General features: G+C 41.5%; 1 protein-coding gene across 12 annotated transcripts in view; it reads left to right on the top strand.

The window, feature by feature from the left end:
- The window catches only part of myo9a (myosin IXA), a 153,857-nt gene that overhangs the window by 94,020 nt on the left and 47,213 nt on the right, over positions 1-12,624 (top strand). For all 12 annotated transcript variants that reach the window (XM_033014732.1, XM_033014729.1, XM_033014733.1 and 9 more), the window contains 8 exons: positions 752-895; positions 3,045-3,084; positions 6,616-6,738; positions 7,683-7,763; positions 8,987-9,097; positions 10,020-10,142; positions 11,198-11,347; positions 12,288-12,592. In XM_033014732.1, coding sequence (XP_032870623.1) covers positions 752-895; positions 3,045-3,084; positions 6,616-6,738; positions 7,683-7,763; positions 8,987-9,097; positions 10,020-10,142; positions 11,198-11,347; positions 12,288-12,592 — 1,077 coding nt within the window. The remainder of the gene's footprint in view (positions 1-751; positions 896-3,044; positions 3,085-6,615; positions 6,739-7,682; positions 7,764-8,986; positions 9,098-10,019; positions 10,143-11,197; positions 11,348-12,287; positions 12,593-12,624) is intronic.

The raw sequence follows: 12,624 nt of genomic DNA, 5'->3' as shown, positions 1-12,624 counted from the left end.
GATTTTCATTGTTAAACTGAGAATGCTAAAGGTTATCATAGAACACTTTTTAATATTCTTGCTAAGGTTGTAAAGAATCGCATTTAAATACATGTACTTGGCCGATTCAATTTTACATCTTCCAGTTTCATTTAACAGGTCAAAACAATAATGGGTTTTGGTATGGCATTGCCACTGCCTCAGTATGTCTGTGTGTTCAAGTCATTACATTTATTACAATGAGAATGATTGCAGAATTATTTCAATTTGAATTTGAGTTTTTCTGAGGAATAGGTGACAAAGGCAGAGAGAGGACGATTATTAAAGTCTGCAGAGGCTGGATCAGTAGTGATTAAGTCTCTGATTTTTTTATATCTTATCCACGGAAATGCGGTAATCATAATCTTACATTCAAGAAAATAAATGAACAGATTAAAACAAATAAAACCTGAAGAGTTTGGGAACACGTGGCAGGTCGGCAGTATCTTTGGGGGGGGGGGGAAGCATAGCTAACAGTTCACAATTCAATTTCATAAGTATATTGTGACATATTCCTAAATTCATTGTTTCAATAAAAATTTAACAGACCCTTATATCAACCGGAAGCCAGTCTAAAAGGGTGATGCGTCAACATGAATCTACTTTTGGTGTTACTGATGTTGATGAGCCTGCTGGGTACTTCAGTTATTTCCTTTTTTTTGTGTTAGATCTGGGAAAAGGTGGGCTTTATTTGTATTTTTACCACTGACGTTTTTCTCTCTGTTTTGCACAGTGACCTACAGGGCATAAGCTGGAATGGAAGAACAAGTGTCCAGACCACAAGGCTCAACCCTAGCCATTCCTTGATTGATGATGAAGGCATTTTTCTAAGTTCTGCCAGCACTAAGCTTTTGGAAAGAGCTCACGGCATTCTAATGTAAGTATACAGTTCTGTATCCATCCTAAAAGTGCAAATAATTTTTGGATCGAAACTTAACTGCATCTATTTTAGTGCAATAATGCAGAACCTTGGTGAGACCACACCAGGATCCAACCCAAAACAGCATGTGTCTATTTCCCTCCACAGATGCTGCCTGACTTGCTGAGTTTCTCCAGCACTTTGCTTTTTAGAGAGGAAATAAAAACTTACCATAGAGGCTTAGCAAAAAAAGTCACTAGTCAGGTTCCTGGTGTGTTTGGTGTATGGGAATAAATTGATTAATCAAAACCTGTATTCTCTCTCTCTCTCTCTCTCTCTCTCTCTCGAGTTTTGAAGAATGAACGGTAAGGTCTTTGAAACGTACAGGTCTGGATGCAAGCAGATTGTTTTACCTGGCTGAGGAGCCCAGAACTAGTGCTCACAATGTGAGAAGAAGGGATAGGCCATCGAGGACTGACATAAGGAAAAGCCTCTTCAGTCACAGGATGATGTACCTTAGGAAAAAAGCCACAAAGTGCTGGAGTAACTCAGCAAGTCAGACAGTATCTTAGGAGAATATGGATAGGCAATGTTTTGGGTCAGGAGCCTTCCATATGTCTATATGAATCTTAGGAATTCTCCATTCTGCATCTGTCGAGGCTTATTTAATTCAGGCAGAACTGAGACTAATAGATCTCTGCACATTCATGAAACGGGGATCTGGTGCGAGTGCAGGAAAAGAGGCTGAGATAGAGGATTAGCCATGAAGTTGATGAATGATGGAACAGGTTCGAAGAGACAAAGAGCCTCCTCTTAATCTGATTTCCACGTCTACTTTGTAGGCTCTCTTTTAACCAGGAATTTATATGAAATATCTTTTTGTACGCCTTTACTGCTGCATCAAATAAATGTTTGCTATTTTTAATTTAATCAAGAATTGCTATGACATACTGCAATTTGATATCTCCAGATCAAGGAGACAGGGAGAAACAAAAACGCGTCCTGCTTCTAAGCTGTTATAAAGTGCGTGATGTTCTGCGTTTTATAACTGAAAACCTTGCCAATACAAAACAAGGTCGTCATAAATAGTGTCCACATGGTGGAGATCAGTGCCTGTGGAAATGTAGGGAAGCAAAAGTTGCAGCCTTCAGGAATGGGAAATGGAAAGTAACGTTGGAGAGATAGATTTAGCAATAGTCAAATATTAGCAATAGCCTGAGGTTTTCAGGAAGGCTGTATTACTGTAGACCTGATGCATTACATCATGGATGCAGACTCCATTGGCTGGGCTCCTCCACATTGTCAGTATGCATTATTACTTTTTGGGTTGTGAGACTATCAAGAAATCATACAGGGCCTCTCTGTGCTCTGCCTTCCGTGTATCATATTTCTGAGGAGATGTGTGGAAGTTATTGCATGTCTAAGTCAGAAACTAAATGATGCCCCAACATCATGAACAATGGGGAATCCTTGAAGCTTGTACATGAGGTGACTAAATCCAAATGTAGAGTCATAGAGTTGTACAGCACAGAAATGGGTCCTCCAGCGTCCAGCCCAGCTCATCTATACTGATCTAGATGTCCCATCTAAGCTCATCCCATTTGCCTGTGTTTGGCCTATATCCCTCCAAACCTTTCCCATCCAAGTACCTGTCCAAATGTATTTTATATGTTGTTATTGTACCTGCCTCAACTACTTACTCTAAGCTTGTTCCATATATCCACCACCCTCTGTGTGAAAATATCCCTCAGGTTGTTGTTAAATCCTTTCCCTCTCACCCACCTTAATCATGTGGCCTCTAGTTCTTGATTCCCTTATCCTGAGAAAAACACTGCATTCAAGTTGCTAACATTTCTTGTGAATGTTTTATTTATGTAAACAAAACAATTTTGGACATTAATCCAAAAGGGATTAATACTAACGGTATGTAAGAATTTCCATTAGCCATAGTGCAATTTGTGCATTCACCTGTTTCACCCACTCAAACTTGGGACATCTTTCTGATGTCAATATATTCAGATGTGTTTTGTCCAAATAGTTTTATTATGACCATCATAACAAGTGTGAAGAAACCCAGTGTGATGGTTGCTTTAATATCACTGATGATGTCTGACTACAATAGCAAATCGTTGTGTGCTGATTGCAACCCTTTTTGTTCTTTTACTAGGAGGAGTAAGAACACAAAAGCCAAACCAGTTTTGCCAAAGGTGAGAATGTGTACTGATGTTACTGATGTGTGCTGATCACAATGACATTGTAAATTATGCTTTTGCACAGAGAGTTGTGATTTGCTAAAATGACTCTTGTGAGAAATTGTTAAAGCATCAGACGAGTCTTCTGAATTTCATAAATGATTGGAGCAGAATTAGGTCATTCAATAGGCAATAGGTGCAGGAGTAGGCCATTCGGCCCTTCAGGCCAGCACCGCCATTCATTATGATCATGGCTGATCATCCACATATTCTACTGGGTGGCACTGTCAGCGATGGCAGCCTCGCCAACGGTCTGTCTGTCTTTATGTCTTTTTTGTTATTTTCAGTGTGTTTGAAAAGTATGTGTTAATGTTCTCTGGTTTGTTTTATGTGGGAGGTGGGAGAGGGGGTCGAAGGAAACTTTTTTCTCAATCTCTTACCTTTCCGGAGATCAGGTTGTTTTCCGGATCGTATCTCCGGTCGCTCTGCGGCCTAACATCATGGAGCTGGTGGCCTTGCTAGAGACTGACTTTGACCCCCACCGCGGGGCCGTGGACTTGCCATCGGAGCCTGCGATCCCTTGCCTGGAATCGACGCTCAAACTGTGGCCTGCGGATTTCAACATCGAGGAGCTCGCAGTCTCGGGGAGAGACTGATGTCGGGAAGCTCCAAAGTCACAGGAGGTTCGACTAGGCTGGTCCCACGGTCTGGACTCCGCCAACATCAGGAACATGTTTCCTGCCTCTATTGTGTCCAATCCCTTAATAATCTTGTTCAAAAAGGAACTGCAGATGCTGGAAGATCGAAGGTACACAAAATTGCTGGGGAAACTCAGCGGGTGCATCAGCATCTATGGAGCGAAGGAAATAGGCGACGTTTCGGGCCGAAACCCTTCTTCAGACTGATGATCCCTTGAAGTCTGAAGAAGGGTTTCGGCCCGAAACGTCGCCTATTTCCTTCGCTCCATAGATGCTGCTGCACCCGCTGAGTTTCCCCAGCAATTTTGTGTACCCTTAATAATCTTATATGTTTCAATAAGATTCCCTCTTATCCTTCTAAATTCCAGTGTTTACAAGCTCAGCTGCTCTAATCTTTCAACATATGACAGTCCCGCCATCCCGGGAATTAACCTCGTGAACCAACGCTGCACTCCCTCAATAGCAAGAATGTCCTTCCTCAAATTTGGAGACCAAAACTGCACACAATACTCCAGGTGTGGTCACACCAGGGCCCTGCACAACTGCAGAAGGACATCTTTGCTCCTATACTTAACTCCTCGTTATGAAGGCCAACATGCCATTAGCTTTCTTCACTGCCTGCTGTACCTGCATGCTTACTTTCAGTGTGATGTACAAGGACACCCAAATCTCGTTTTTCGGCCCATTAAGTCTACTCCGCCATTCAATCATGGCTAATCCTTTTCCCCCTCTCAACCCCATTTTCCTGCCATCTCTCTATAGCCCCTGACACCCGTACTAATCAAGATTCTATCTCTTCCTTAAAAGTATCTATTGACTTGGCCTCCACAGCCTTCCATGACAATGATTTCCATAGATTCACCACCCTCTGACTAAAGAAATTAATCCTCATCTTCCTAAAGGAATGTCCTTTAATTCTGAGGCTATGACCTCTGGTCCTAGACTTTCCCACTGGTGGAAGCATTTGTAGCTCAGTACTTTTGTTTCTCTACCCCCCTCCTTTCTTTACCTCTGACGGGCATCCCATTTCTACACCACTAACTGGGTGCTGATTTGAATTTGGAGCCAGTCATTGTAACAGTGTAAGTTGTGGCAGTAAAGCTGCAAATGATTCATAGTCAGTGTTGGATGATGAACACACTGTTATTTTTGAGTTGGCAAACAGCTTCCCTCCTTTCAACAGTTACCAAAGATGGAAACTTCCAGGCTTGCTGATGAGTGAAACGTGCCAGTTCTTCCAGCAGTTCATATCCAACTTCACTAATGTTTACTGAATAAACTCCTGCATTGGACATGGAGCAAATTGTCCGTTTTGTCAGGCTCTTTATTGATTGGCTTCTTAATGGTCAATAGACAATAGGTGCAGGAGCAGGCCATTCAGTCCTTCGAGCCAGCACTGCCATTCAATGTGATCATGGCTGATCATCCCCAATCAGTACCCCGTTCCTCCCATATCCCTTGACTCCGCTATCTTTAAGAGCCCTATCTAGCTCTCTCTTTAAAGCATCCAGAGAACCTGCCTCCACCGCCCTCTGAGGCAGAGAATTCCAAAGACACCACTCTGTGAGAAAAAGTGCTTCCTCGTCTCTGTTCTAAATGGCTTACTCCTTATTCTTAAACGTGCCTGGGATGCAGCAACAAGTAAGATTTTTCATTGTACCTGTACCACACCGAACTTGGCATACGCCAACGTTGACTCGGTGGGCTGAAGGGCCTGTTTCCACGCTGCATCTCTGATTGCAAGCCATGCAGATGGTTTGGTTAATCAGCAACTAAATTGACATTTGTGCGTGGTGAGGGGTAAGATCTGAGGTGAAGTGAGGGGAACGTAGGGAGAATAGTGTGGGATTGGTGTATGTAGGTGCATGGACATGGTGACAAGGTGTCTGGTTCCATTCTGTGTGCCTTCTTGACGTCTTCCCATGCCGTGGACAAAAAAGGCCACAAAAATATTCATGTTCCAATCAACAAAGTTTCATTTTGTCTTTAAATAGATTTCAAAATAAAACTAGTCTCAGGAAAATACCATTATGAAATGACAGTATTATTTATTAACCTATCTGGTTCACTGGTGTATCTTGGGGAAGGAAATCTGCTGTCCTTATCTCATCTGGTCAACGTGAGTTCAGACCCACCCATGTATGTAGTTGTCTTTTAAATGTCTCATCAGATCAGGATAGTTTGGTTTGGACAGTAAGTGGTGGCATTAGCTGCAATGTCCTCATCTTGTGAATGAATTAGAACATTTCCATCTTTCCCCTCATACTTTCCTTGTGTTATGGTTTGCATATTTCACTAAGATAGCAATGATCCCTACCACTAGGGCCATGCCCTCTTTTCAATTCTACCATCAGGCATGAGGTACAAAAGTCTCAAATCTCACACCGTCAGAACCAGGAATAACTAGTTTCCCACAACTATCAGGTTCTTGAACCAACCTACATAACCCTAATCCGACCTCAACAACCGAACACTGCCCACCCCCTGCACTACCAACGACTTGTTTTTGTTTCAATTACGATTTTGCACTAATCTCTTTTTTTGCAGTCTTTTCTTTCTTTTGGAATTTCATATATAATTTATTTATAACTTGTTTCTGTGTACATGTCTGAATCTCCGTGCCTGGGATGCAGCAACAAGTAAGATTTTTCATTGTACCTGTACCACACCGAACTTGGCATATGTCAATAAACCTGAACATGTACATAGAATGTAGTCAATGTCTCTCGCTGATCTTTCCATTCCAACTTACTCGCCGCTAGCGCTGTTTAAACCATAGAAAACATTTGACATGAGAGCATTTGAGGCTGTTTTAAAATGGCGCTTTGTGTTTCTCTCCATTCTGCAGCACTTATTAGATGTGAAGTCACTGAAGTATCTGGCAAGCCTGACTCTTCATGACCGCATCACCAAGTCTCTACTCCACTTGCACAAAAAGAAAAAGCCGCCCAGCATCAGTGCTCAATTCCAGGTAAGTGGGTTCTTTCCTCTGACATTTTCTTTTTGAATATTTACGCTCAATGCTACATCTTCATCGACTAAATCCAGATACTCGTATGTGTTCACTGAGTAGCCAGTAATCCAATGGTTTCTGATAACTCTGAATCTTTTTTGTTTTGGGATATCTTTCATGCCTGCACATGTAGGTCGTTCACATCACTTAAGAGACTTAACAAACCTACAAGCATGTAGAAAAAAACAAATAAACATTGAATAGTATGGATATAATGAGGACTAAAAACATGGATTTATCATAACTTATTTCTCTTGCACCTTAGCATTCTGTGTACATTAAATAACCTCAGCTGGTTGGCTTCTTGCCGCACCATGCCTTGAATAAACTATTTCTGAGGTGGTTAAGAAGAGCATTTAATTAAGAATTGACATGAGCTGTTGATGGGGATAATTATCGTATTCACCTCTTAACTTGAGAAGTGTTCCCCTGTGGGCAATACCTTGTAAGGTTGACTGATTTACTGAAGTGCCATTTGCGTGCATTCTAAGTCTATGCCTTTAAGACAATTTATTTTGGAATAGTAAATCATCCTTCTGTATAACCCTTTTTCCACATGCCATGGATATGACTCTTTAAGTTTCAAGTAAATTGGGATGATAGGATTTTTACCAATTGCTTCCGTTGCCAATTTGTGCATTTTATAAATGACCTCCGTTCTCACTGAGGACGGGGATGTTCTTGGAGTATCCATCTCCTGTTAATACTTTTGTTGCTCATTACCATTCAGCTCGGTATGGGAGGGACCACAGAGCATAGTGCTTTGATTATACTTGCATTTAGTGTAATGCTTTATCTTCAGCATAGGAGGTGGATTAATGTCATTTTATTTTCTGTCATTGTGTACATTTGATCTTGTTGATGGAGAAAATAGTCATTCACAACTTTTTTTCCTCATGCAGGCTTCTCTCAATAAGCTCATGGAGACCTTGGGACAGGCAGAGCCTTACTTTGTCAAGTGCATCCGATCAAATGCAGAAAAGGTCTTGTATCTATTCCTCAATTTAATGACAAATAGTTAAGAAACCAGAATTGAAGACTAAACTTGGTAGAACAGGGTAAATTGTACAGATAGGTGACTTGGAAATCTGAAATAAATGCAGCAATTGCTAGTAATACATGAGACGATGGGAAACATATTTGGAGAGAGCAACATTATAATAATTATAATTCATTAGAATAATAGTTTGCACTTGCATAAAACCATTAACATTTAAGGAGGTTTCTCGGGTGCAGTCAAGGCTGGATGAGATTATGGAGCTAAGTCTGTTATGAGAATGCATTTTTTAAATACTGGTGTGGCAGTCTGAAGCATGGTTGGGGGGGGGGGGGGGGGCGTTTGAACAGGTCACCCTGTTCAACTATTCTGAAATAGAAGTGAGTGGTAGTTTAATTGATCTTGGTGTGCCCAGTGTACATCTGAAAGTCAGTCTCATTACAAGATGACAGACACAAAATGTTGGAGTAACTCAGCGGGTCAGGCAGCATCTCTGGAGAGAAGGAATGGGTCAGGTCGAGACTCTTCTTCAGACAAGATTATTACAAGATGATGTTGATTGGGCAACATATTGATGAGATAGAATAAAGATCAAGGATGCAAGTTGGAGAGACCTTGGGGATCATGTGCAGTAAAATTATTGCAGTAAAAAGATAAATAACTGAGAGCAATTGACTCAAGAATGGCCAATACAGTTTGTATAAAGACGGACTGGTCAATAAAGAGAAAGAGAGCAATGTTGTCAGAATATCGAAGGGTGCTCTTTAGAGTTTTGGTTCGGATTGTTTCAGCAGAAAACCAGTTGGAACAATTTAAGAATGGAGCTACAAGTAAAAGAGATGAGCTCGTCTAGTGATGCGACATTCATGGACCACAGAGGAAATAAAACTGGAATTGTTGTGATGGGATCACTATTAAAGAGAAGGATACTGTATCAGTTAGGATCTGGAGAGTAAATACAAGGAACTGCAGATGCTGGTTTACAACAACAAAAAAGACACAAAGTGCTGGAGTAACTCAGCGGGCCATGCAGTATCTCTGAAAACATGGATAGGAGACATGGTGCATGGGGACCCTTCTTTAGGCATCTGGAAAGGTTGTAACTGGAAGGAATGTGGTCAAAAAGATTAGGATCAAGTGAGCAAGCGCATTGTGTTTGTTAGGCAAGGTGGGAACAGTTGTGAACATTTATTTTTGTCAACTTTACAGCTTCCATTGCGCTTCAATGATCATCTAGTCCTGAGACAACTGCGGTATACAGGCATGCTGGAAACTGTCAGGATACGACAATCAGGCTACAGTATTAAGTACACATTCCAGGCAAGTACCTCTGATTACTCGTGAGTTTTGTTGTTTTATGCATAATTCTGCTTTAAATTGGATTTATAAATTGTATCAATTTAAAAAGTGCACCATAAATATCGTAAGCTAGTTGATTACGTTGAACTGAATTCCAGTGATTGAAATATCTAAACCTCATTGCACCAAATGCTGAAAGCTGGTGGAATTATGTAAACTTCTCTAGACTTGGGTCAATTTGAACTTTATTGTATTAACAAATTAACATTTATGTCAGATAAGGTGAGAAATTGTAGAACTTGGTTGTTTGCATTAACATCTGTGACCTTATCTTCAGTTCTATACAAGGCAGACTATCTCCAAATCTATACCCTGTCTGGTAGGCTCATTCCAATTACTTATCCTTTATAGAGTAATTTTAGAATGAGGTCCTCAGGATTTGTCACCTCTCCGACAGTTATTCAGTTTGCAGTTCATGGGCTCTATTGTCCATCCTCCTTTCCGCCACACCCTGGTACCACTAAATTGGTTGTTCTTCAAATACAAATGGTGATCTAAATGTCATCAGGCTATCTGGATGTCTGTGGTGACATTCACATTCATGAGTGTATATCTGGCAGGATTCCATGTTGTGATCAGGAGTGGAAGTCTAGCTGTATTTTCTGTTCTCTTTGTCTGCTGCAACACTACCTACTGTTGTGATTCAATTGCTGCCTTTGCTGAGATCATCGCATTCAACAGCGCCTGATTGGATCCTAGTGGGTGTCTCAGCATGCATGTAATGTCATTTCTATTGCTGGGGGAAGTGCATCCTGGATTTGGATTCTGATCCTTATCTTGTTTCTCTTCCTGGTGTGCCTGGGTAATGCCTTCCCGAGCAGTAGAGTGCTTGATTTGATGTACTGAACACAGCTGACGTGAGATGTGTTTTGAAATATTTCAGGAATTCGCCGATCATTTCCATGTGCTTTTGCCGCAAAGTACCACCTCTTCTCAACGCAGTATTCGGGATTTTGTGAGAAGTGTGAACCTCAACACAAACAGCTATCAAGTAGGCGAGACAATGGTGAGTGATACAGTATGAAACAGCAAATTGGCTGGATTGACTGAATGTACAGTTAGAAGCCATCATGTCAATTTATAATGACAACAAAATGTATGATGCTCATTGAAATCCTACTCTAGTCACAAGCTCATAAAGGGTGTGTTGCAATATTTCTGATACAACCGAGGGCTTTCATTGCCTCTTCCAAAAGTGGCTGTATTTGCTCAAAGAGAAGATGGAAACATCTTCCGATAATGGCAGACGTCTGTTTGGTTTTCTGAATGCATTTGGTCATGTTAGCTATGAGTTGAACCACAGCTTCCCTACCTCAGTTTGACGAGTTTGATGGTAAAAGTTTGTAGGTTTGAGGATTGAACTTGACTGTAATGCTTCCTCCATCCAAGAAAGTGGTGCGTGCCAAACGTAACAGTCGGAGAATGAGAGAATTGGAGCAGGCCATATTCAGTCTTGGACTGCTGAAGGTGAGGTCAGGAGGTGTGTCTCCCTCAGAGGAAGGGCGCTGGTCCAATGAGCTGATTTCTGACAGTGTGAACTCCTTGTCTCCTCAGGGAACACCAGACAGTGAGAGCTCAAGAGGTAGTTTTGAGGCACCCAGTGGTGATGATGGCCTCAGTTTGACGAGTTTGATGGTAAAAGTTTGTAGGTTTGAGGATTGAACTTGACTGTAAATGCTCCCTCCATCCAAGATCCATTTGTACCTTTAGGCATGAGTCACCAGAAAGCTAGATAGGCTCAAGTTGAGAATTTGAATCCACCTCCACCCCCTTCCCAGTTACCCAACACCAATACACTGACGCCTTGACCACTGAGTCAGGAACATAACCTTGGCCATTCTGCTCCTCCAAGATCCCTGGACTCTGCCTTAGTTCCGTCCTTCTGACTCTGTTATCAAATACCATTGCAGTCTCTTTTTCTCACACTATGTAGCACACAGAAATGTTTTGCTTCATTGATGGTGCTGTTTCAGGGGACATTATCACATCTGTGTATTTACTTGTTCATGCGTTATTTGCTGTGTAATACTGTTGCATTTGTCTTGCATCTTCCTAATGTAGATATTTATGAAGGAGAGTGAGCGTCAAAGATTGCAAAACATGCTACACAAGGAGGTCCTTAGGAGAATAATTTTGCTTCAGAGGTGGTTTCGCGCTGCACTTGAACGGCGACAGTTCCTGCAGATGAAACGAGCTGCAGTTGTGATACAGGTTTGTACATAACTGAAAGCTGCCATGATCATAGCAGAGCGCAGTACACAGGTTTAATACTACTCTTGGGAGGGAGCCCCTCTTAAGGTGAAGCAACTCTGCACTTTATACATTGTTTGTCCTCTCATGCTTGTCTGCAAAAGGCAGCTTGTGCCATAAAGTTTGATTGATTCTGTTTTGATAGCAGGAGTCAAAGCAGAGCTCAAAGTGTTTAATTGTCATATGTACCGGAAACGGAACCATGAAATCCTTACTTGCTTCACTGATAACAATAATGCAACAAATATGGATGCAATAATCAGTAATACAATAAATTAATAATCAGTAATACTAGGTGATCAAACCATTATAGTTCAAACACCAAATTCATGGTGCAACCTGAAATAATGTCCATAATAGATCATTGCTGAGGTAGGGTTGTGGTTAGTGCCGTGCAGTGGGGTTCAAGAGCCTGATTGTCGCAGGGAAGAACCTATTCTTGAACCCCGGCAATGACGGCTTTCGGGCTTCTCTACCTTTTTTCCTTTGTAGCAACAAGGTTAGAACATGGCCGGGGCGGTGAGAGTCTTTGACGATATTAGCTGCCTTTATGAGGCAGCGCCTTCTACAGATCCTTTTGATGATGGGGAGGTGAATACCCATGATTGGGCTGGACACTGATTGGGTTCCCACTAGTGATTGGACAAAGTCTGCCCAAACGAGTTTTCTTTAGGGCTTTGCAGATTGGATGTGAACAGAGAGGTGGCTAAACCTTGCTGTTAACTATTTCTTGTCAGTGTATACACCCCCCTTGACTAGTTATGTGCATATTTAGAACACGCTGTTGGATGTCCTTTTTGCAAAATGTTTTTTAACGATGTTGATTTTTATGGCAACACAAACAGAAACAGAAGTGATGATATTCTAGATTTTCTCAGTTCTGTTCATTATTTCTTTGCAGAATTATTGGCAAAACTACAAAATGAGTCAGAACCTCATCTACACAGACCCCAGTGTCTCAGATGCAGCAGCAACTACTATTCAGGCTGTGTGGAAAGGCTACAGCCAGAGAAAGGTGTACTTGCAAATGCGTGATGCAGCTATTGTTATACAAAGGTGCTGGCGTGATTATTACAGGTACAAGCTTGCAGCACTCTGCATTCAGACAAATTGGAGAAGGTACAAGGAAATGCAAACGTACAGAGCTTTCAGGGATAGCATCATTAAAATTCAAGCAGCAAACCGAGGATTTGTTGTGCGGCGCAGGTAATACTACAAGACTTGTTTTTGCATCTTAT

Source organism: Amblyraja radiata, chromosome X (assembly GCF_010909765.2).
Source record: "Amblyraja radiata isolate CabotCenter1 chromosome X, sAmbRad1.1.pri, whole genome shotgun sequence".
NCBI classification, from domain to species: Eukaryota; Metazoa; Chordata; class Chondrichthyes; order Rajiformes; family Rajidae; genus Amblyraja; species Amblyraja radiata.
The sequence above is the reverse complement of the archived record's forward strand: the minus strand, read 5'-3'. Positions and strand labels throughout refer to the sequence as shown.